General features: G+C 37.9%; 1 protein-coding gene across 1 annotated transcript in view; it reads left to right on the top strand.

Moving 5' to 3' along the window:
* Window positions 1–23,512, top strand: part of cpne4b (copine IVb) — a 56,610-nt gene extending 33,098 nt beyond the window's left edge. Inside the window, exons 8-17 of the mRNA XM_079877920.1 lie at window positions 823–921; window positions 5,057–5,098; window positions 5,410–5,496; window positions 6,806–6,865; window positions 8,119–8,252; window positions 8,699–8,753; window positions 9,896–9,947; window positions 17,494–17,627; window positions 18,504–18,740; window positions 20,479–23,512. Of these exons, the coding sequence (XP_079734046.1) occupies window positions 823–921; window positions 5,057–5,098; window positions 5,410–5,496; window positions 6,806–6,865; window positions 8,119–8,252; window positions 8,699–8,753; window positions 9,896–9,947; window positions 17,494–17,627; window positions 18,504–18,740; window positions 20,479–20,610 (1,032 nt within the window). The 3' untranslated portion in view covers window positions 20,611–23,512. The remainder of the gene's footprint in view (window positions 1–822; window positions 922–5,056; window positions 5,099–5,409; window positions 5,497–6,805; window positions 6,866–8,118; window positions 8,253–8,698; window positions 8,754–9,895; window positions 9,948–17,493; window positions 17,628–18,503; window positions 18,741–20,478) is intronic.
* Window positions 23,513–25,497: the final 1,985 nt, after the last annotated feature.

Raw genomic sequence — 25,497 nt, forward strand, 5'->3', positions numbered from 1 at the left:
GCTGCATTTGTGATGTTATTAATTATCTCAGCATTTAGTTCTTGGACACACTGTTTACTTCGTGTGCATATTTACACTCTGTACAATCTATCATTTCTGAGACAATACTATTTTTGCTCCTTGAAGCAACTCTAGAATTAAAACAAATGTTTCCAAATGAATGCAGGTTTGTGGAGGTTAAAAGTTGAAATCCTCATAGTTAGTATTGTTTAGCTGAACTGTGTTTTACTTTGATTCCTTCATAATCCTAGTAGATTAGATCTTCAGATATAATTTAACCCTTGTGCATCTGATGACTTTCCATATCCCCATAATGTCTGTTTTTTTCTTACTCAAACACTACACAACCATTTTTTCCCACAGTATTTCTTTCAATAAAATATCTAGAAAAAAAAAAAAAATGGATAGTAAGACTTAAGTAAGACTGAACAAACGTAGGCTCAATATCGCAGGTGCATCATAAGAAGAATATTGTATATGTTTTTGTGCGTGTATGTGTGTGTGTGTGTGTGCGTGCGTGTGTGACCTTTAGTACTGTTATAGGAAACTACTCAGCACAGGATATTTATCACAGTTCTCTAGGGACTGACGTTGCACACATTCATGCACAAAGTTAAAATATTCATATTTTTATTTACCCCATAAAACATGTGGATCAGCATCTTATAAATGTAGGATAATGGTGGTTTCTGTGTTTCAAAAACAGTTATATTTGAATAAACTCAGCTCAGCTGCATCATAAACATCATGTTTATCATAAACATGATGTATATTGTCAATTCTATGTGATTAGCTTTTTTACACTTTTGTTTCTTGTTGTAGTGTACAGTATGGGACTGGGATTCTAATGGAAAACATGACTTCATAGGAGAATTTCAAACCACCTTCAAGGAGATGAAGTCAGCCATGGATGGGAAGCAGGTAAAATAAACATACACACACAGTCACAAAATGATCCTTCTTCCAAAATTCTCTTATCAACACAATAATTCAATAATTAAACGCAATACAATTGTTCAACAAGTCAAGTCAAGTTACCCTTATTTATATAGCGCATTTTACAATACAGATTGTATCAAAGCAGCTTCAAAGTGATAACATGAAAATAATACAACAAAGTTTTTTTCTAGAATAAAATTGCATCATCGTAAGGCAGATCAATAAAATTGTTGAATATTAAACATATACAAATAACATGACTTTTTAACGGTTTCATATAATTATTTAGAATTATGAATTATACCTGTTTAAAGGAGTATCCCCATTGTATTAGCAGGGAAACACTACTAGGATTCAAGACACCTGGGGGGGGGGGGGTACATGTACAAGGATATTATACATTTTTTAAAGCACTGAATATACCCTGAAGCACATGGAACTGAGTAAGAGCAATAGCATGCATTCTTCATAACTCCAGCTTATGGATATGTGCAAAGAAGAAAGCCTTTATTAATAAAAACTCATATCACATCATCTAGACTGGAGCTTGCCCATGGGTATGTGAAAGGCTGTAGAATTTCAAAGAACCAGACCAGATTCTGTGGTCTCATGAAGCCGAAATTGAACCTTTGAGCCTCAATGCTAAGCACCCTAGAACACACTAGCAACTGCATATCTACAGGCTACCACTCTGAACACTTAGCAAAACGTTGACAACCATCCTTATACCCTCTGAACACCTTAACAACCACATAGCAACACTCTGGCAATCAATAAAAACTTGGCAACTGTATAGCAATGGGCTAACAACCACTCTGAACACCATAGCAACCACATAGCAACACTCTGGCAACCAACCAGAACACACTAGCAACTGCATAGCAATAGGGTAAGTAACAACCACATAGCAACATTCTGGCAACCAACCAGAACACCTAGCAACAGCATAGCAACAGGCTAACAACAACTTTGAACACCGTAGCAACATCCTGGCAACCAACCAGGGGTGCATTTCCCATACAACATTGTAACTCACTGATTAACCATAGTACGATGGATTGTTGGAGAAACTAACCAATTAGTCACGAGTCACGACTGTTTCCCGAAACTGTGGTAACATGGTCACACCTCTGTCATTTGAACCACACTGGTTCAACAAGGAGTGTTGTTAATGATGTCACGCGCAGGTGGAGAAGTATTATCTTCTGCTAATGTATCCATTCAAGATCTCTGAGATGTTGCTGAAACGTTTTTGTTCCATGTCATTTTGCTTTATTTGATGTTTGAGTCATTGCGGGTTCCCTCATACGTCATACTCCGGAAAACGGCACGATTGTTATTAACACGCTAAAATAAATAGATTAAAATATACGGTATATTTGAACAGAATGAAAGATAGAATGTACTGAATGTTAGGTTGGTTATTGTGCCCAAGAGCATGATCTAATTAAGTCCATATTCCATTTAACAAGAAACTGTGCTTCTAACCACAGCTCGAGAGTGTGTACAGTTCCAACCACGTAAGTTTGCAATGCTGTTTGCAAATGTTGGTTGGAAGTATGATTTCAGGAAACGCCAAATCATTGAACTATGTTGGTAACGACGGAACTTGCGACCATAGTTGGCTAACTATGCTTTCGGGAAACACACCCCAGAATAGCTAAGCAACTGCATAGCAATGGGCTAACAACAACATAGCAACACACTGGCAACCAACCATAACACCCTAGTAACTGCATAGCAACAGACCACTCTGAACATCTTAGCAACACCCTGGCATGACAGCAAGTTTTGCACAGGCAAGCACCACTCACATTTGTATGAGAAAATAAAAAACGATTTATCTTTTTGTTCTCTATTAGAATAATTAAGCAACATATCAGTTTTTCCCCCGTTTGACTCAACCTTGGTGAGCAAAAGAGACTTCTTTCAAAAACTTTTTTTTTTAATGTTTCCAGACTTTTTAACAAGTACTATATATATATAATTAAATACAACCACCATAACTAGATAATTCTATACTGGAGTCAATCCACTATACCACCTGATCGTATGTATACTCAACACACACACACACACACACACACACACACACACACACACACACACACACACACACACACACACACACACACACACACACTTACTCTGCTCCGTTGCTTCTCTCATTTGAAATCTATTACCGGCTGTGCTGATTAGTAGTTAATGTGTGGCTTTAAATTCCATTAACTACATATTCACAGTCATCCCCTTGAATGCTCAGAGGAGCAAAGTCGACAGGCTTCAACATACGCTTCTCGTTGAATTTGTTAATCAGTGGAATACCTCTTCCGCCAGCGTGTGCTGATTGCACTGCTAGCGGGTTTCACAAATAGGTGCTTCGTTTTCAGTGGGAAACTCTGATGCTTTCAGTCTCCAGGGGTGGAAGAAAACGTCTTGCATGCTCTTCAGTGAGAATACCTGATTTACAGTTTTTACCAACTGCTTACACACAAAATCTTTTCATGTCACACGATTTTTGAAACCTCTCACTCAAAGTGCAAAACTACATGCCAAATCTTCAAAACCATAAGCTATTTCTCAGCCTTTGACTCAGTTTTCAATTGCATAAAACACTTTTTTCAAAACACTACACACAATTCTCTACCTAAAACACAAAGATCTATCAGGAAGTGACTTGCTTTCCTTTTCCAAACACAACCAATCAAAATGCTACACTTATTCACCAGGTCACACAGACACACTCGTCACATATGCAAACACTAATTACTTAACTGATCACTAACCAATCACTGCTTTGCTGTAGTATAGATAGGCCTATAAATAGGTCAAAGGTCAGATTACCTGTTATGGAGAAGAGATGAAGCTTAGCACTGGGGACTGCAAACCCCCCCCCCCCCCCCCCCCATTTTTTTACAATTAGCAATCAGAGCTTTAGCATAAAAGGGCAACAGGTGAGCTCTTCAATGGAGCAATGGATGCCAACATTGGATTTTTTTTTTTTTTACTGTAACTGTATACAGTCAATTCTTCTGTTGTTTTGTATGTAGACCACTGTATGTACAACTTTGTGTTGGTTGGGATGTACACTGTGTACATTGTTTTGTTTGTGGGAAAAATAACATATATTTGTTACAGTGTATTTGTGTGTTTTGAGTATAAAAACAATATTCTCAAATATTTTACAACACACTTGTATTACTATGTACTGTCTGTAGTAAGTGTAACACTGAACCAAAAAAAAGGCCTAAGTCATTATGATGAATGGAGAAGAAGTGTTTTGCATTCATCATAGTGTTTCACATTGAGCACATCAGTGTTCAACTGGTTCTTATAAATGTCTATTCATATGATGGTTTGTGTATGTCATAAACAAAATACCATTTTGAGAAGAAATAACATTGTTTTGAATGTAAAGTTTCATTTTACAGGAGAATTGAGGGGTTTTGCCCATTGTGTGTGTTTTTTTTTTTCTGATTTGTGTGTAGAGTTCTGAGAATATGAGGCATGCTTTTGGAAAATGTGTGTAAACAATCGAGTAAAACAAAGAAAAAATATTTTTTGTTTCTACATTGCATTGGCGTTTCCGGTTTACTTGTTACCTCTCTCAGCAGATTACTTTCACTGTAGAACATTGTATTGAAATGTAGATATAAGCCTATGAAAGACCAAAGAGCTTTAGATTTAGAACAGCAGTGTTTACATGGTATATCCAAAAATTTATTATTATGAAAAAAGTGTTTGCCATTTGATGCAAATGCTTCATTCTGACATGTGTTTATAGCATTTTGAATGCAGTGTTGCATTTTGAAGGAGATGTGAGGCATTTTGCATTTTGTGTGTGCAGTTTTGAGAATTGTGTGTAGAGTTTTGAAAAAAGGAGACTTAGTTTTGAAAACGTGTGTAAGCAATTGGTAAAAACTGTAAGATCTTTAGATCAGGCTGAGATAATTGTGCTTGGATCGGTCATTTTAAATAACTCATGGATTCGAGACCGAGATCTTTGGATTGTTTGCATCACTAGGTTTCACTGAGCTATTGTATGCACACTAGAAATGTAAATTAAATGAAGAACTGTTTGGCTGGGATAGAAATATCTCTTTTTTTGTCCTGACAGGCATTATCACAAGAGAAACTACCAACTGATCTTGGCCCAAAGGTGACTTATTAACACTGACATGCTTGTGAAAGTCTTGCCAGCACTGCTAGCTTACAGCCAATCACTCTCATACTTTCTGAAAGCTCAACTGCAGACACTATGTTATACTGAGTCTTTAAGACATCCATCTGTCAATGTGTCTCTCAGGCTTTGGGCATCTTCCTCTCATATAGATATATCACATACAAACATCAGACCAGATGAAAGACTTGCAAGCCCAGGATAGATTCATGTGGAGTTGGAGTTCACTGCAGAGTTGAATGAGTGGCATAGTGCTGTAATGTTATTTTACTGTAACATGTTTCTGACAGATCCAGTGGGAGTGTATTAATCCTAAGTACCAAGTGAAGAAGAAGAACTACAGAAATTCTGGAATGGTAATTCTTACCCTGTGCAAGGTGAGTCATTTTCACACTCTTTTTCTAGCACTAAATAAATTAATGAAGGATTTTAGATCTGGGTTAAATAGGAAGTCTAAATCAATCCTTCTGTACCACCATTATGACTGTCCTTGTAATCACTGCACTATAAGTAATTTGGGGTAGAAAATATATAATAAATATTTTTACCATTTTTATTACAATATCTGGTCCATTCAGTTGGTTGTAAATGCTTTGTATGTCGATCTGTGTAGAACACATTGCATAAATCAAATATTACAAAGATTTTTTGTAACCGTCTTTGTTTTTATTTAGCAATGTAATTTTTCGTTTGATAAAGGAGTTTTTAACAGACAATTATTCTTGGATCTAAAACAAATTTTGTGAAAAAAAAAATTAAATATTTTGTTTACATTTTAAAAAGCAAAGCTAAAGTTCAGCTAATTGTACAAGTATATGATGAATTTTAATAGCTTATTAGAAAACATATGTGTGAGCTGGGTCAAAAAATGAACACTCGCCAAGCGCCAACTGCGAGTAAAAATCGGTGTTGGTGAGTATATGAAACGGTATCGAATGCCAGTTGGCCGGTAATATTTTAATGAATTCTAAAAATGCAATTTTGTGAACATTAACAAACATGAATGACGCTCGGGACAGTTGACAGGCCAGCGCTACATCGTCACAAGAGTTTAAACCTTGGCAATTTAAATATTTAGACGAAAGATGCAAAAAGGAGCTCAATTCTTTATTTGCAGGCTGTGTGGAAAGTTTTGTGTGCACAAACATCCGAAGTGCACGCCCAGAAAGCTGCGTCTCAGACAACGGACAAATTCACACAAAATAAAAATGTCTGTCTCTATTCTAAACATAGTTGGTTATGGCTTAAGTGAATATAAAAAGTAGAGAAAGATGTGTATCAGTGTATTGGATCTATGCATTCAGTCTTAAAGTGACAGCAGCCTACTATTTCTGCTGCTCTCTGTGTTTTTTAAAGGACAAAGCAAAAAAAATGAACTGCTTTTGACTGAATAACTTTTGTAACTTTAATAAGGATTACTCTGTTTAATTCATAAAGTGAAGACTATCCAGTGTTATTTTACTTTTGATCATTTTTTTCAATGTCTCTACCTGAAAACTAGCTGTCACTTGTCTTTAAAAATGTTTTAAATTTATATTAGTTAGGCTAGCTGTGGTATCAAAATTGGAATAAAGAACTTTTTGGTCCCCATGAGGAAAACAGCTTTTATGTACAACTGGAATGATCTGTTAACCGATCAGAATACAGGACCAGAACTATCAGTTTATTATTTTATCTCTGTTTCAGATCATAAAGATGCACTCTTTCCTGGATTATATCATGGGAGGTTGTCAGATTCAGTTCACAGTAAGTGGTTTTGCATGGCTTTTGGAAGGATTTCCACCCACTTTTTTATCTTAATGTCATCTTAAGCTTAAACCAAACTCCACTCATATATACACTGCAAAAAATGCTTTTCTTACTTAGTTTTTTTGTCTTGTTTCCAGTCCAAGTATCAAAAAATTCTTAAATCAAGAAGCATTTACTAAAGTAGTAAAATGCCATAAGATATTATGTCTTGTTTTCTGTTTTTGCTTTTAAAAAAAGCAAAATTATCTGCCAATGGGGTAAGAAAAATAATCTTGTTTCTGTTTGAATTAAGATAACTTTGCTTTTTTTAAGCAACTACTCACTTAATTTTAATTAATTCCCCCGGAAAAGAAGACATAATATCTTATGTTATTTTTACTCATCTAGTAAATGCATCTTGATTTAAGAATATTTAGATATTTGGACTGGAAACAAGACAAAAATACTTAGTAAGAAAAGCATTTTTGCAGTGTAGTCAATATATGTGTAAGGATCATACCTAGTTTTCATGTTTGTTTCGTTCTCATTCAGTTCACCTGTTGTTAATTAATTATCTCATTTAGCTTCCTCATTTGTTCTAGTATATATACTGCCTGTGTCTTTCAGTTCTTTGTCCTTGTCTATTTGTTTTACGTCAACGTTAAGTGGATGTATTTGCCTGTTTCTTCTCTTTCCCCTGTGTGAACTTATTAAAGACTGTGATTCTGATTTCTCCTTCGCCGTGCGCTACTTACACTCATGTTACGTGACGTGACAATAGGCTGGATCTTGTAATGTAAATCATTGACTCCATTGTTGTCACAATTTTCCATGCAATTGCGTGAATAGATGCAATGTCCTATTCATGAACAAATTCTATTCATGAACAAATTCTTTTGACTTCAATTAATTGTAGTCAGTTTACAAAACCATCCTGAATGATTTGTTCACAAATCAGACTTGTTTGGTTCTTGAGTTCAAATTAAAGTTCTGGAGGGTTATCAGTGAAGAATTAAATTTAAGTCTGTTCATTACACAAAGCTATTGTATGACTTGAATAGTAATGAATTATAGTGCACAGGTCCTATATACACAATTTATTTATTGTGTTTATGCATCTATTTTTGAGGCTTTGGTCATTGTAATTGTATTGAAAAAAGCAACCAGTACAGTTCTCCAAAATGTTCTTTTTGTGAGAAGAAAGAATGGCCGCATTTTCATTTTTGGTGAACTATTCCTTTAAGTGGTGTTTAAGTGTTGTTGTTCTGCAGGTGGCAATTGATTTCACCGCCTCAAATGGTGACCCTCGAAACAGCTGCTCCCTCCACTACATCCACCCTTATCAGCCCAATGAGTACCTCAAAGCGCTGATCGCTGTTGGGGAGATCTGTCAGGACTACGATAGGTAACCCACCACTCAATCCCTCAATCAGTCCGTCAGTCAACCAATAAATCAGCTAATCAATCATGCAACCAGTCAGGCAAACAGCCAAACCTTGAATTTTACCAAATAAAATTTAACAGAGTCTACTATTACTCTACTCTCTCATGAAATGTTTACACTCAGTACAGGCCATTAACCAAACATTCAAACCATTAATCAATCAATTACACATTACATCAATCAATCAGGCATTTAGTCTTATGACTGCCAGCGCCTGTAGTATGCAGAGCTGTCATGTCAAGGATTGAGTTTCTACACTTCAATCACTCTCTCACCCAAGATGTCACTTAAGCTTGGAGTCAATTATATTTGACCCCTCACAATGTCACATCCTTGCTCACCTCATTGCTCATCTCTGGGGCTCAATGCACACTCATTAATCCTTCCTCCTTCTGATCTGTTTCCAGCGACAAAATGTTTCCCGCTTTTGGCTTTGGAGCCCAAATCCCACCTGACTTCAAAGTAAGTTCATTATTTTTATGTGTAAAAAATAGAAAAGAAAAATAAATAAAGAAGAGTTTTTTATGCTTTAAAGGGATATTTCACCAAGTTGTCCCAAACCTGTATGAATTTCTCTCTTCTGCTGAACACAAAACAAGGTATTTTGAAGAATATGGGTAACCTAAAAGTTGATGGGCCCCATTGACTTCCATTCCATACTATGTAAATATCATCTTTTGTGTTCAGCAGAAGAGAGAAAATCATACAGATTTTTCATTTTTTTTAAAAAAAATTTTCATTTTTGGCTGAACTATCCCTTTAAGTGTAAACCATTTTTACATGGGATTTTGGAGGACTTTTTGGTATTTTTAAATAACTTTGCTTTCTTACTGTGATTCTAGTTTTCATTTGACTGTTCACCTTGTTACATACTAAGAAGTCGAAAAGATTTTGTTTAATTTACATTTCAGATCAAATTATATTTAATTTAGTAATGCCCTTCAAAAAGTATTTGAGCTAAATCATTTTAAAAACAAATTTATTTATTAATTTAATGGAGTGAATTTGTAACCTGATTTTAAGACTGCAAGGAGATTCCCATACAATACAATACATCGCTGGGGAAACCAGAGTGCTCTGAATCCCTCGCTGTTACCTGACCAGAGATTTCTGAATAATTCATGAACTGCTGATGCCCTTTTACAATAATCACCTCATCATTCCTGCTAATCTATGCCAATCACTCAAAATCAGGTCATCTGATTGGTTGCCATGTTACAATCAGAGGTCATGGCCGCAGCGTGGTTGGATGTGACTCTAAGAATGCATTTTATTTGACCGCAGTTTGAGCCACAGGGAAGCTCCATGTTTTATGCATGGCCTTATCCCATTCGTTGACTGCAAAGACACTGAATATAAATGAACCTAGAAAACTTATGAATAAAATAAAGAAATTAAATATTGTAGTTCTTCCAGTACATCAAATGGACTCTAATATCATAATCTAATATCGGCAGGGTTCAAAGTTTAAATCGATTGAGTCTTTTTCTCTATGCCTTTTGAACGAAGCGTTTTGTTTCTAAAAGCAGTAACTCTGCCATCACTGTCACTGATCATTGAGGATTTGGCAGTAAACTAGGTTTTTCTTTTTCTACTCTCTTTAGGTTTCTCATGATTTTGCTGTGAATTTTGATGAGGATAACCCAGAATGTGCCGGTGAGTCATTAAAGTGTAAACAACATAATTTCATGCCTCTACAAACATGTTTTTTTTTTTCTCCAAGTTCAGTGAACTCCAATGCTTGCTTAATGTATGAGTCAAACATCTCCCACACACACTCAATGGCAATTGTCACAACTTCCTTGCCGGAACATCAGAACTCTATTGCATGTCTGCAAAATGTAACTCACCCAAAATATTTAATTCATGCTTCAAAATGCCTCGGTTACAACTGTACCTCGGTTTCCTGAAGAGGGAACAAGATGCTGCGTCGACTGATGCTGAGGGAATGCTTCGCGTGATGACGTCTTGAAGCACATGTGAAATCAGTCCAATGGTGTGGCAGAATGTCAGAGGCGGGTGATCTCACGAACCAGGAAACTATTAAGCCTGCCCAAAACAAAGCAGCTAGCTTCGTAAAAGTCTGAAGTAAGTCGCTGACAGGCACGTAGGAGATATGGCAAGGTGACACAGCGTCTCGTTCCATCTTCAGGGAACTGAGGTTACAGTCGGAACCGAGGCGATTGACACTGAGGGAACGTCTATACCAACACCACCATAGCGAGAAGTTTCTGTCCTGTGTGAAATCGCGAGGAGCAGCTTTAGGACGAGAGCACCTGGGACCCTGGTGTAGAGTCCAGGTCCAAAGAGTAGAACCTTACAAATGTGTGCAGTGAGGACCATCCTGCCACATCACATCTTTGAGAGCAACTCCTGACATAAGGGCCTTAGAGGCCGCCATACTCCTAGTAGAGTGGGAATGGACAGCCATAGGTGAAGGCTGCCCGACCGACTCATAAGCAAGTGAGATAGCCTCGACCACCCACTTGCTCATTCTCTGCTTAGATGCAGGGGACCCTTTGTTAGGGGGCCTGAAACATACGAACAACTGTTCAGATTTATGCCACAGGGCAGCTCTGTGGACATAGGCATCTAGCGCCCTGACTGGGCATAGCAGGTTATTCTTTTCCTGGTCTGAGTATTGGAAAGGAGGAGGACAAAAGGCCTACAGCACAATAGATCTAGCCACATTAGTGGGGACCTTAGGAATGTATCCTGGCCTAGGATGAAGGAATGCTTTAACCATACCAGGTGCAAATTCCAAGCAGATCATCAGACTGGAATGAGAGGTAGAGTTGTGTGTCATCAGCATAGCAGTGATAGGAAAAGCCATGTTTCTGAATCACAGATCCTAGTGATGTCATGTAGATAAAGAAGAGAAGTGGTCCAAGCACTGAGCCCTGAGGCACCCCAGTAGCTAGATGTTGGGTCTTAGACACCTCAGTTTGGAGACTTCTGCCTCTGTAAGCAGAGAGAAGGAGGGTAGAATGTGTGTGTTAGCTGGTAAAATGTGTGACTCAGTTTGTGGTTTGGTAAATTGGTATGGTGGTTGTTTTATTTATGAAGAATGTGTCAGCTGTTAGGGTTGATGAAGGAGGAGGAGGGTTGAGAAGAGAGGAGAAGGTTTTGAAAAGCATGCGAGAGTCAGAAGAATTGTTAATTTTGTTGTGATAGTAAGTCATTTTAGCAGTAGAGATAGTAGCAGAGAAGGAAGAGATTGATAAAGATCAAGGTCAGTAGGATCTTTCGATTTGCGCCACTTCCTCTCTGCACCCCTGAGTTTAGAACGACGTTCGCGGAGAACATCAGATAACCAGGGGGCAGAGGGTGTGGCGCGGGCTGGCCTGGAGGAAATGGGGCAGAAGTTGTCCAAGCAGGATGTTAAAGTGGAGAAAAGAGTATCAGTTGCACTGTTAGTATCTAGTGTTGAGAGCTGATCAGGTGGAGGAAGTGTGGGTGAGACCAAAGAGGATAGGTTCTGAGACATGCTTTGACATTTGTGCTTATTTCTGTTACTTATATTTCCATGGCTAAAGTCTGATTACACTGTATTCAGCACAAACTCTGCTAAAATATGTGAGCAGCATGTATGTAAAAGTTTGTAGTTTTGAGAAAATCACGTTTATGCATGGTTTGTGAAAAAACAAAAAAAATTGTCACTGAAATAGGGTCATAAAACCCATACTGATTATTTCTTCACAAGACTTTTAAAAATTATATCACGTAGCCTAGAATATTTTCTTCAAACTATGTGAAAATCATCCTGCATTCTCATTCAGATTAAACAATATTTTGATTGAAAATTTGTAAGACATGTTTTGTGTAAGAAAGCTGTATGCGAGGAGGGCGTGAATCATCATGAATATTGAGGGAAGACAAAGACCCTCCCCTAATGGCCCTATCAGATGGGACTGTGAGGGAACTTGAACAAAGAATGAGGAGAGATTTAAAAAAGAATGGCTTTTTGATTGTTTGGATTTATTTACAACACAACATAATTCAAAGGCACATAACGAAGGACAAAAAAGCAAATTATTGAACACACTGATCTAAAGACAGAGACTTGAGCAGTCACACACCTTTGTGCCATTCCTGAAACAGTTCTTATTTAACATACCTGTCATTTCCAAGGTGTTTGCTTTTTCATTTTACCAGGTTCATGTACAGAGACTCATGTGAATGTTTAAGTCAGCAGGACTCATCAGTGGCATCTGGTCCCTGTAAAAACAACAACAAAACAACTGTGAACATGCTGATATCAAGAGAAACTTATAGGGCTGTGTGATTTTGGGAAGACAATTTAGATTTTTTTCTGGTTAGAATTGCTATTTAAATTTCACAAAATATATAAATAATGAACACTAGGTTTGTTGTGCATATACTTGTAGGGCTGCATACAATAATAATAACTATAATAATAATTTTTACTTTACAGATGTAAGCCCGTCTAAATCGGTCCAATGGTTGTATCTGATAGAACGGGTGAAGGTCTCTGCGCGTTACTGTCTTTTCCAATTAAACTTATCTGACTCCATTTTATCACAACCTCAAATTTAGGTTAGAATGCCAATTGGTTAATGGTCATATATATAATAGTTTAGCAGCACATTTGATTATTTTTTTTCAACTCTTTACTTATATTTTACCTGTTCATATTAGGAAGCTATGTCGCTTTGAGGTCCTCACGCCTTCTGTTTAACGCGGATCTCACAATCACAAACTTGCCAGCTTCGGTCACTAAACAGAGGTAATTGCCTATATACCTGAGATGGTCGCATTCACGCTTACACAATCAAAGATACTTTGGTATAGCCCCTGTGGTTTTTGTAAACACTTGAATTTAAAGTAACGTTTACTTCAGGCAGAGGTATGGCCACTACTACAGATATAAGTCGACCAACATTACTTCTCTTATAATAGCTTTGGATTGGCCATGCCGTGGTTTCCTACATACACTTATCTAAAGTAACTATTTTTAATTTTAATTTAATTAAATTAAAACAGAGGTAAGACACACCCAAATTTAGGTTGGTCAAGCAGCATTTTGCTGTCCTAAACGGAAATTCACTTCTTGTCTTTACAAGACCACGTACACTTGAATTAGTGCCAAAAATTAGTCGTCACTAATCTGACGCAGATTTTGCGGTAGCATACGAATCCGTTTAATACACTTGGGAATACAATTTCAGAGCAAGTAAGAATAAAATCAAATGTACCAATTTATTATGTCAGGTAAATGTATCATGTCAATTTCATAATCAGTTCAAAGATAATAAATACAAAACATCAAATGCTCTGGAATAAAGAGAAAAGACATTAGAAACCTGACATTAGAAAATTCATGATGCTGAGTGTCTTGCCCACACTCCGCATCACAGGCTAATTTGAGCTACAAATCGCCCTGAGCCTCTTGTTGCATTTTTTTATATAGACGGAAACTTCTACATGGAAACATTTGCTAACAATGGGAATTTGCATTCAGAGTTTAGGTGGCTGGATGTGTGAAGGAGAACCATAGTGGACAGTGAGTCGTCTCTCATGACGCAAACAGATCCACTTCCACCTGGCTGAACACCCTCCATATCTGCTTCACCACCTTGGGGTGGAGCCTCCATTCCCTGGGCCGCAATCCCTGTCACGGCAGGATGTCTGCTCCTATATTCTGGGACCACAGGAGGATTTGGTGCGCCAGTTTGCAGAGTGGATGCAAGCTCAAACCCCCCTGATGATTTATGTAGGCGACCACCGATGTATTGTCTATGCGGACAAGCACATAATGGCCCCTGAGGTCTGTGAGGAAATTCTTCAGGGCAAAAAATATGGCCAACATCTCCAGGCGGTTGATGTGTGCCATGAGAGATGATGGTCCCTCCACAGACCCTGAGTCGAGTGTCTTTCCAGGACCACTCCCCAACCCGTCGACAGGATGGACTCTATGCGTACCGGTGAGAGGCATGCCTGCATCGACATTAAGTCCCAAACCACGGCTAGAAAAGTGGTCCTCTGTAGTGGAGAAATCACACTCTATTTGCCGTTTAGCTGCAGGCGCTGAGGTGCCAGAGCTGCATCTACACATTTTGTGAAAGCACGGGGTGATAGTGTAGGCCGAATGGAAGAACTCGATATTGGTATGCTTTGCCCACGAAAGCAAACCTCAGGAACTTCCTGTGATATGGAAGGATGGATATATGGAATATGCGTCCTTGAGATCTATTGCGACAAACCAGTCCTCGGATCTGATCTGTGGAATGATTTGTCTCAACGTTAACATTTTGAACTTTAACTGCATGACTGACTCGTTCAGAACTCGCATATCCAAAATGGGACGCAGCCCCCCACCCTTCTTTGGAATTATGAAATACCGACTGTAAAACCCGGTTTCCCTGCTGTAAGGGGGGAAATGTTCTATGGCCCCTTTCTCCAAAAGGATTTTCACTTCTTGTTCCATTACCAGAACCCCTGCTCAGGGCCCACCACAGTAGAAAGGACCCCCATAAACCTGGGCGGGCGAGACCCGAACTGTATTTGATAACCCTTTTCTATGATCTGCAGGACCCAACGAGAAAAATTTGGCAGTAGCTTCCACGCTGGCAAAAATTCTACTAGAGGTTCCAGCCTCTTAAGACTGGCTTCTGGTTTTTGTTGCACAATCAGCCCAACATGTGTATGTGCTCGCCAGAGACCGCCGCGCCCCAAAACACACAAGGTGGCGGGGTTGGCATATAAGCGGGCTCCGTATAAAGAAGTGTTAACCGCTTTACTTCAGGGGGGACTGCCCTCTTTGGCCTGACCCCTCGGGCGTCAGGACCTTTTCCTCGCAGCCTTCTTGGAAATAATGGTGGTCCTCAGATCCGTCTTACCCCTTGAAGGCTGCAGTTGAGAACGCTTTCTCTGTCCCCAGTCTTTTTGAGGGGGAGCCAGAGAAGCTAGCTTTCGATGTTTGGGGCTGCTCCCGCTTCGCAAACTGGAGCGTCTCTTCCACCTTTGGCATCTCCCCATAACTGAGCTCTTTATAGTTTGATATAGAAGAGTAGGTAGATGTTTGTGCACTATACACTCTATAAGAAACTGTTTTTTCCCACAATCTCGACACCTCGGTGTGAAGATCGGGGAAAACGTAAAGCCCTGGCTTTGAGGTTGTGAACGAGATGGCAGGAAGCGTTCATCTAATTTACTTTTTGTACGAACGTCCTGCTTATCAGCTGGTCAATCGATGCTTAATCTTTCCACATCTCCTGTCACAACCTCAACTAGCTCCTCATTGCATGAGACTGAGGTGGCGAATCCTCAGTATCTCCTGCTTCGACACTGACAACATCTAGTTCCTCAGAACTATATAGCTGCAGTGTCGGTGCCTCAATCAGGGAGGAAGTACCCGCAACACATGCTTCCAAACCCTGAGAGAAGGCACTGGATCGATCAGGTGAAGGCAGAGATAAGGCTGGGCCCATCTCTAACCCTGTTGATAGATCCATTTGCGAACCCCAGGACTGAAGTTGCCGCTGTGCCTCGGCAGCAGCGGGACCAGAGCCCTGGGTAAAGCGAGCCTGAGCGTCCTAGCGAAAGAACGCCAGGTGGGATCGAAGCGTCCGCATAGGAAGGTGTCCCCATCCGTTAAATAACGTGGCCAGGGGTGCTCAGACACTCTAAACTGCTGCTTGCTCATCATAATCTTTGATATATAGTGGATGTATAGACAATACAACACCAAATAGACAGAGACAGTTTCACACTGAGCGCTTACTGAAGACACAGAAGCTAGAGACTTCAAGACTTCATCACGCAAAGCGTTCCCTCAGTGTCAATCGACGCAGCGCGAGTTCCCTTGAAAAGGAACCTAGTTATTGTGTCAGTAAATTGCCAATGACACCAAAATAAAAAGTGTTTTTGTCATTGTGTGAGCCACACTGGTCAAAATGTTTAAATGTTGGAAATATTTGTTGTATACAAATTTCATGTTTTTTTCAACTTTTTTGTTGACACTGACTGCTTTCTGTACTATACAAGATTGTCAGTTTTGTCTGTGTATCACACTGAGCTTTTTGAATACAGATTTCAACAGTAAGTAAAAATATACTTGGAAAAGTCAATACTATAGTACATTTTTATTTATACAGTACATTTATTTTTGTAAAAATGTGTTACATGTAATGTAAACTGAAAATTCTCAGTTGCTTGTTTATTTTTTTACTCGCTTTATCATGTCTTCCCCTTAAGGTGATGATACACAGGGCAACTTTTGCCGAGCGATTGTTGCTTGGGCACTTTCCCATTGAAAATGGGCAATCAATTTCTATCTGGATAATTTAGATCGGTCGTGAGCCCTGTTTCTCATCTGGTTGCCCGTTGACGCCAACATTGCCCAGCAACATTGCCCAGCAACACTGCCCAGCAACATTGCCTAAAATGTTGCCCTGTGTATCATCACCTTAACACTACCACCACCACACATTCTTACATTATCTTCCTACTGTAACTGTGAATCTTCAGTTTACATTCGGTAACATATTTCTATAAAATAAATGTACTGTATAAATACAAATGTATTTATACAGTACTGCTGTAGCTGCTGCTGTTTTGGGTTGTGACATTCATCCATGATCAAAAATAGTAGTGATTGAGCTGGGCAGTCCATATATTTGCTTCCCAATTTGAATGGTAAGATAGTGATTCCTCTTTCATTACCAATTTAGCAAACATTACATTCCTATTTCATTTGCCAATTTAGCAAACATTACAAACATTCCATATCAGATATTTATGGAATATACATGCATGTCTGGCAGATAGTTATTGTGCAAATTGCAGGCAATTTTACTTAATGTTTTGCACACAAGTCTGAGGTCAAAGGTTATGTTCTTTATTTTCACATAGTCAATAGTTGTGGAATTTAAATGAAAACCAATGTAAAAGAAATGGGCAATATGACATCCATTCAGTGTGTCACGTTACAAAACTGATAGTTCCGCTCCTGGGCGATAATTGGTCATTGCAGCAGCCTGACTGTGCTAAGCTCAGCTAAAATAAAATAAAATGTAAATAATTTAGTTTGTTTCTTATACCATTGAAAATTTGATAAATTTGTCATAAATTGGCATAAAAATCATTACAAAATTTAGTGAGTTTTATGCTTAATTCAAGATATTTAACAACAAGTGTGTGTATTTTGGAGATGACCTGACTGGTTATGTGTGTTTTACAGGTATTCAAGGTGTTGTTGAGGCTTATCAGAACTGCCTCCCAAAAATCCAGTTGTATGGTCCAACTAATATTGCTCCCATCATCCAAAAAGTTGCCGACTCAGCCTCCGAGGAGATGCACACCAAAGAGGCCATGGTTAGTGGAAGAGAGAGAGACTTTAACTTTTAAAGGTCTATTTATTTACAAAAAGTAAAAAAAATATATATATAAAAAAGAAATGCATTGATTTACTTTGTATTTAAAATTTTCCATTTAACTCAATTTTAATACAAGATGTTAATAATCCCTTTCAAATAGACACCACATCATTTGACACGACACCACAGATTTTTCCGTGACAACCATATAGCCAGTTTTGCCTGCCCAAATGAAAAGTTAATTAAAACATGAGCTTCCCTCCTACTTCTGCTGTATTTTGGCCCATAAATGAAATAAACCGGTGTAAACACTTCCACCAGTCTTGTACCTCTCTTCCGAGAGAGAGAGAGAGAGAGAGAAAGAGAGAGACACATTTAATTAGACTGAAGAGCTTAATTTCTGCTCAGCACCATATTGACACCATCTGCTTTACTGCTGTTGCCTTTTTATAAAAATAACCAAAGTTGCTGATATATATGTGTGTGTGTGTGTGTGTGTGTGTGTGTGTGTGTGTGTGTGCATAAATTCATAAAAGAGCATAGAAACATTATTACTTTATCAGAATTTTTGTCTCACTTTCATGTAAAAATTTAAAACATCCTTGTACTGTATCTATATAAATGTTCTTGAATCAAACTGCATAAGATGTCAGGGCTTGTTCTCAGAAGATACTTATTGATTTATTTACTTTTATTATTAATGAAATAATGCCCCACTGGCAAATTTAGTGCCGTATACAGTATGCTGAAAATAAGATAAGAAACAATTTGTTGGTTCTGAGTGCAAGACACCTGGTGATCATATTTGTAAAAAATGTTAATGTTCTCTCACATTTTTTTTTTAATCACTTTCCTCATTTGTGCCGTTCATTAGGAATACTTTATACTGCTAATCCTGACGGATGGAGTAATCACAGACATGGCAGATACACGAGAGGCCATCGTTCACGCCTCCCACCTGCCCATGTCCGTCATCATCGTCGGCATTGGCAGTGCAGATTTCAGCGACATGCAGATGCTGGACGGTGATGATGGAATCCTCCGCTCTCCTAAAGGAGAACCCGTCCTTAGGGACATTGTGCAATTTGTGCCATTCCGCAACTTCAAACATGTGAGTATAAAACAGCAGTATCCAAAATGTATACTTCATTCAATAAATTCTGTCATTATTTACTCACACTCATGTTGTTTCTACACAAATCTGTTTATGAATTGAATTCACTTTAATAGAATCCTGTCAGGATATGGTGTAACCATAAAGATAGAAAGCAAAGCCTAAAAGTTTTACTGGATGCCTTATAAATCAAAGCGTAATGAACAGATGTGTCTTATGAAAAGAAATGCTTCATGCCAGGTTTTCTTATTTAAGAAACTGTATGGTACCTCCGGTCAGGGCATAGTCAGGAAACCAAACTACAAGAGGATGCCGTACATCTGAAGGCATCCTGGTTTCTTTTCATCTCTCTCTTCTCTCAGGTCAGTGCGTTGCTCTCACAGCTGTCTGTCTGAGCTCCAATAACAAGCATCTCGACGCTGGAACACAGGGAAGGAAAACTTCAAAGCTCTTAGATTTTACAGCCCTGTTTAGTTTAATTAAGGAGTGAGAAATCGTTCATGTAGAACAGTCTTCATTATGAAAGCATTTCTTTAAGTGACGTTAGGCGTATTCTGTCCTGCTTTGACCCAGCACTATCTTTGCCTCTGAAGTTTGGTTCATGCAAAGTTCAGGGTTTTTTTTTTTTATGCCATTCAATACATATTTTTTTTATTTATATAAAGCCTATGTGAGTTAAAATTAGACAAAATGATCTCAAAAGTCTAGTATATCATTAATGAAGGTGTAATTTTATTTATTTCATAAATAAATATTAATGTAGTGTTTTTTTTTTGTGTGACAGCTGTGAGATGAACTTGAATTATATTCGTTATATTTGATCCTAAAATGGATCGCATTGGCTGCAACACGAGACACGGTTCAGAATTCATTTCAATACAGTAACATGGCACACACAGATAATCCATTTTCACAACACTTAACTGCTTTTTTTTATTATTGTTTGAATTGCAAAATTTCTCTCATATAGTCCATGCTTTTCTAGGATTAATGTTGATTTGGGTTCATTTTTGGGTTATTTGTTTTATTTTAAATTATTATTTTTATTTTACATAATTATTTTAAATTTTACATTGAAGATATATTGATGCCTTTATATTGTAGGGAGTGTGGGTGTCTGTGGCATCAAAAAGTTGGGATTTTGCTCCAATATTTCCAGTTGTCCCTCCCACAACCTTGCAGTGTGGCCAATGGCAAGTTTTTGGCAAAAATCTCTGCGTTCATTTCTTCAGATTATTTCATGATTATGCTGTATTTTCTCAGTTGTTATGTGACTGGAGGTGTAGTTGTGCTTTTTAAATCTTCAGGTAGGTTTTTCATTTGATTTATTGAACCTTTCGTACAAGGTGTGCATTTCTTGTGCACTAAACTCCAGAGAAGGGTTTTGTTTTGCTTTTCTCCACAGTCAAGAGAACTGCTGTGAGGAAACTTGCTACCTCAGGTCAACTTCTGCAATATCACACAATTCATAAATATAGCGCAGCTCTGGAGGTGTGAAGTTGGCTGTCCGATACGAATGCTTCGGCGAGAAGCAGAGTGTGTGTGTGCGTGCGTTTATTTTTAGTTCTGTCCTGCTGTGTTTTCACCGGTCTGTCTCCACCTGTTTTGCAGACAGAGAGAAATAGGAGTGACACCTTTCCTGTATCAGGAAAGGTGTACTCAAGCACAATAAAGTGTGAGATTTCATCTATATTCGTTTCTCTCATCCTTGCCTCTTGTCTTTTCTTCCACACAGGCCTCTCCTACAGCGCTGGCTAAAAGTGTGCTGGCTGAGGTTCCCAATCAAGTGGTGGATTACTACAATGGAAAAGGCATCAAGCCCAAATGCCTGTCGGACTATGAGTCTTCCAGGGCGTTCAGTCCCTGAGCTACGCACAGCCATATAAGCAGCTACAGAGTCTCAGCTTCAAGATATCTTCATTGATCATTTCAGAGCTTGCTGCATTAGTATAGGTATCCACAAGCAGGTCCATCCTTGTTGTTGTTGTTGTTGTTGTTGTTGTTGTTGGTGGTGTTGTTGTTGGTTATTTCACTCAGGTTTTCAATAGCATTGGGCAAAAATGTCCACTACTGTTCACATTTTCTTCTTACGCAGATGTTAGTGATATTAAAGGTGCATTCAGTCTTTTTTTCTTTGGTTTGCCTGGCTAATATGGCAGTCGTCTAGGACTTAAAGTCACCATGAAATCAAAATCGACAGTTCTTGTTTTGTTTTTTGTTATGGAACATTGTCATGTTGATTCTAAATGATTTATTTGTGCACATCATTAACTTCCTTTAATGATGTGCCCGCTTAACTTCCCTTCCCTATCGCCAAAACATCTCTTCTCTGAATCCCTCTCTTCCAGCAAACTTTCACTCACATGTGATCGCAGCAATTAGCAAACTCCGATTCAATCAATTCCCAATGAACAAAATTAAGTCCTGACACACGTGTTATCTAGGGGTGTTCGATTCCAGGTTTCTCAGAGTCGACTCCATTTACTTTACACCAAAACAGGGTCAGGAATAATACAAGATTAAAGTTGTTATTACAAAAACAAAAATTCTCCCAACAAAAAGCCCTATATTCCCTTTAATGCACTTTTGGCATGACTCTCCAAATTTGTTGAATTTAGCAATTATCCTACATTATCTTGAGTGTATAGCTATCAACATTGTTACCTAGTTGGTGCCAATATTATAGAGGTAAAAGTCACAAGAAACAGCCATGTTCGACTTTTATGTCCGAATTAAATAAACAAGAAAGAGGGTAATGTATTCTTTAATGAATTCGTCTCATTATAATGTTTGGGGATGGCGCTAAACGCACATGATCATGTTTAGGCACAAAAAGCTGTTTGGGCGGAGAGTTAAGATAGATGCTGAAAATAATAAATAGAATACATACACTACATACAGTAATGTACACTATTCATGCGCTTTGATGTGAGTTTTTTATGATTTATGGTTAGTTTAATAAATGTGAACAACTTAGGTTAACACGGGAAACCAAATTTATATTTTTTACATTGATAACATCAAATACTCTACAAAACTGAGGTATGTATAATTACAATTACATATTAGGCCTATGACTTTTCTAAGATTTATTTCTGAAATAAACTACATGTAGGATAAAAGTATGCATGGTATAATATGTGTGTGTGACTGTCTGTTTCTTTGCAGTGCGATAAAAATATTTTTTACATAGCACTGATAGCATGCATATGTTCATGTCAGTCTGAACAGACATATTAACATTGAAATTAAAAGGCTTATCAAATCTTCTTACCAAACGTTCATCCTGGTGTAAACAGGCCTTTATTCTTACACTTATTGGTGTGAATATAGCATTGCACAAAAGCAAAGGTTTGCACTGCAGTCACTGATGCCAATTTAGAAACAATCTATTTGCAGTCAGCCATGATTATTTTGTTCCATAAGTGAAAGTGTCTAATAACAGGGGAGTCACCAATATAAAATGAGTATAGTATTCAGCTGAGGCGTAGTATTCATGAGGCGACCCACTCTCCTGTGAGATGATTTTAAACATTTGTTTAAATTACGATTAATTATGTGTAAAACTTTTTAATGGGGTAGAAATCGCTGAGTGCACCTTTAACAGTGGGATAGATTGCTTTCACTGCAACCAAACCAATCTGCAAGCACCTTTTGATCTGCTGTAACCTACTCTGTGTAAATGGAAGAAAAGCCGAAAACTGTGGACAGTGTTCCTTTAGATTCAGTTGCCAGACTGATTCCAATTTGCATTCGTTCATTAGTGCTGGCTTTTTTTTCTCTTTTTTTTTTTGCTAGATATCATTACTTTATATTTGGTGGACCTGCTATACAAGGGCTATATGGTCCAATATAGCATAATATTCCAATACGTAATAGTTTAGGAGGCAAGTGATTATCAGTTTTTGGCCAGTGCATGACCAATGCTCAGTACTGTTAGTCCTCTATAATCCGAAGTGCAACCATTTAATTGCTTTATTTAATTTACCTACAAAAAGTTTGGAGTCGGTAGATTTTAGGGGTTTTTTTTTAATGTTTTTTTATTTTATTTTTCTTAAATGTTATGTATTCCTGTGATAGCAAAGCTGAATTTTCTGCAGCAATTACTTCAATCTTCAGTGTCACATGATCCTTCAGAAATCATTCTAATATTCGGATTTGGTGAATAGAAATTTCAAAAGAGCAGTATTAAATTGAAATGGAAATCTTTTGTAATATTTTGAATGTCTATACTGTAACTTTTGATCTATTTAATAGATCCTTGCTGAATAAAAGTAAAAAAACTAAATAAAAATCTCACCGACCCCAAACTTTTGAACAGTAGTGTATTTATTTATTTTTTAACTTATTTTTGATGTGAGGCCTTTACGACTTACAAATGTTACATACAATTAAGTGTATTGTATATAGCTCTATAAATGAATGAATATTTATTGAAAAGCATGTGGAATGGACTCAATTCTGTGAATACAGTATTTAGGGATTATTTGTTTTTGTTCTTTTCTACAGGTTTCTTGACATTGGTTTTACAGAGTTTCTTAATCTATAATAATAAAGTCCCTTTCAGATGTAGGTGTGTATTTATGGTGTTGTATTAGACACATTTCTCTTTTCCTTTCACGCATTTCTTTCTTTTCTTCTTCCTTCTGTTCAGAGTGTGTGTGTGTGTGTGTGTGTGTGTGTGTGTGTGTGTGTGTGTGTGTATGCTTGCTTACTACAGCAACCAGGACTGTATTTTGCATGTTGCCAATAAAAAATGTTTTTCCCACTTTTTGTGTTTCAGCTTTTTTGTTTTGATACAGATGTTCACTGGATGCACTTGCTCATCATCACATTAAACACACACAGGTCTCTCACGTCCGCTCATATTGATCTAGAGTTTTTCTTAAATGCTACATTACTGTAATTCACTAAATGCACTAAATTGAATGTACAGGCTCTTATCAGAAGACCATGAGAAACTGGAGTCCTGGAGGTGTGATCGACTCTTTATGAGTCAGATGAATCTTTGAAGTCTAAACACACAAACATGCACACACTCCTCTTCACACACACAGACTCTCAGCTCACTCCATCATAATTAAACACTCAGATCATCAGGACAAGACTATAGGGGATATCAGGAGAAAGAGAGGTCATCTTCTTTATCATATCCATTAATCAAGAGATTCAGATAATTATTTCTTGTTAGTAATATTGCAGATGCTTTCTTTTTCAAAACAACTCTCAGCATTAACCACAGAGGTTGAATGGGCACAAGGGCACAGTTTTGCTGGGAGACCCCCAATTTCATGAATATTCACTAAGGTGATATTGTAATGATTTAGTCCACTGGAGGCAAGTTGAAGTGAGAACCCAAATGCAATTTATTAAAGGGGTGGTATAATGCCCTTTTCACAAGATGTAAAATAAGTCTCTGATGTCCCCAGAGTGTGTATGTGAAGTTTTAGCTCAAAATACCCCACAGATATTTTTATATAGCCTGTTAAAGTTGTCACTTTTTGAGGGTTGACGCACTGTTTTTGTGTCTGTCCCTTTAAATGCAAATGAGCTGCTGCTCCCAGCACAGAGGGCGGAGCTTCTACAGCTTGTGTCCTTTTACCTCACATAGACATGCACTGAACATTTCAAAAACTTTTAGCCTTTTATGTTCAAACCGGAGTCAGACAAAGATGGAGAGACTCAAGAAGAAGTGACAACATGTAGAATGCAACAGAACATTTCTGAATGGTTAGTTGATGAATTTATGTAGCTTATATGTAGCTATCTTCTAGTCATTGATTAGCATATTCTGTCACAATAATCTATAAGTCACTTTCCTGGGGGGCGGGTTTATGTAAATTTTAGGGTTAGTGATGTTCACTAACCTGGGAGGAATGTCTTGTAGTCAGGGCCTGAAGTTAACTTTTTTGACCACCAGCCACTGTGGCAGGTGGATTTAAAAATCCACCCGCCACAGTGACTTTTTACCAGCCAGTTTTTTTTTTTTTTTTTTTTTTTTTTTGGCCTCATAAAAGGTGAAAAAAAGGAATTGCACAAACATTTGTTCTTTGACTCGTAAGAATACACATTTAAGTGCTGTCAAGTTATTAACGAGATCCAAGTATTAACTCTTAGAATACAGATATAGACCTAGTGCAGCTCGTATGTAAACAAATCACACGAGGCTGTGTTGATGGCTGGGCAGCTGTTAGTTACAGCATTCAGGGACCGTTAAGCAGAACTAAATTAATATTGTTATTACTGGTAAAGTTACCGGGTGGGCTACCGGACATTTTCTCACCGGTTCCCAACTCCCAACATCTGTGCAACTGTCATTGTACTGTAGCCTATGTCAGCGTTGCATTATCTCATCTCATCTCACCAACAGTTTAATACTTTACTCACACATTCAAACGTAGTCAGAGAAGGGCCTCATCTTTCTCTCCGATCACATACGTTCCGAAACACTCAAACTGCGCTGCTTTCACAGATGCTCCAGTAATGTGCCGCCACATTTTTAGCTAAAATCCAACGAAATGGCTGACTTTGTTTAAATGTCAAAGAACAACAGACTCATTAAAGCCCTGCCATTCGGTTCTATTTATTTAATGAATCATAATCTGATCGTATTATTCAACGCACTATTATTATGTTTGAGACATCAACCACTAGCCTGGTAATACCAGACTCTGCTACTTCACTTTGCTTCGTAGACAGAGTCTGGAATGGCATAACAGAGAAGTGTTTTCTCTCTTGCTAGGGGGCGCTTGTC

This window comes from Squalius cephalus (genome assembly GCF_949319135.1).
Source record: "Squalius cephalus genome assembly, chromosome: 8".
NCBI lineage: Eukaryota > Metazoa > Chordata > Actinopteri > Cypriniformes > Leuciscidae > Squalius > Squalius cephalus.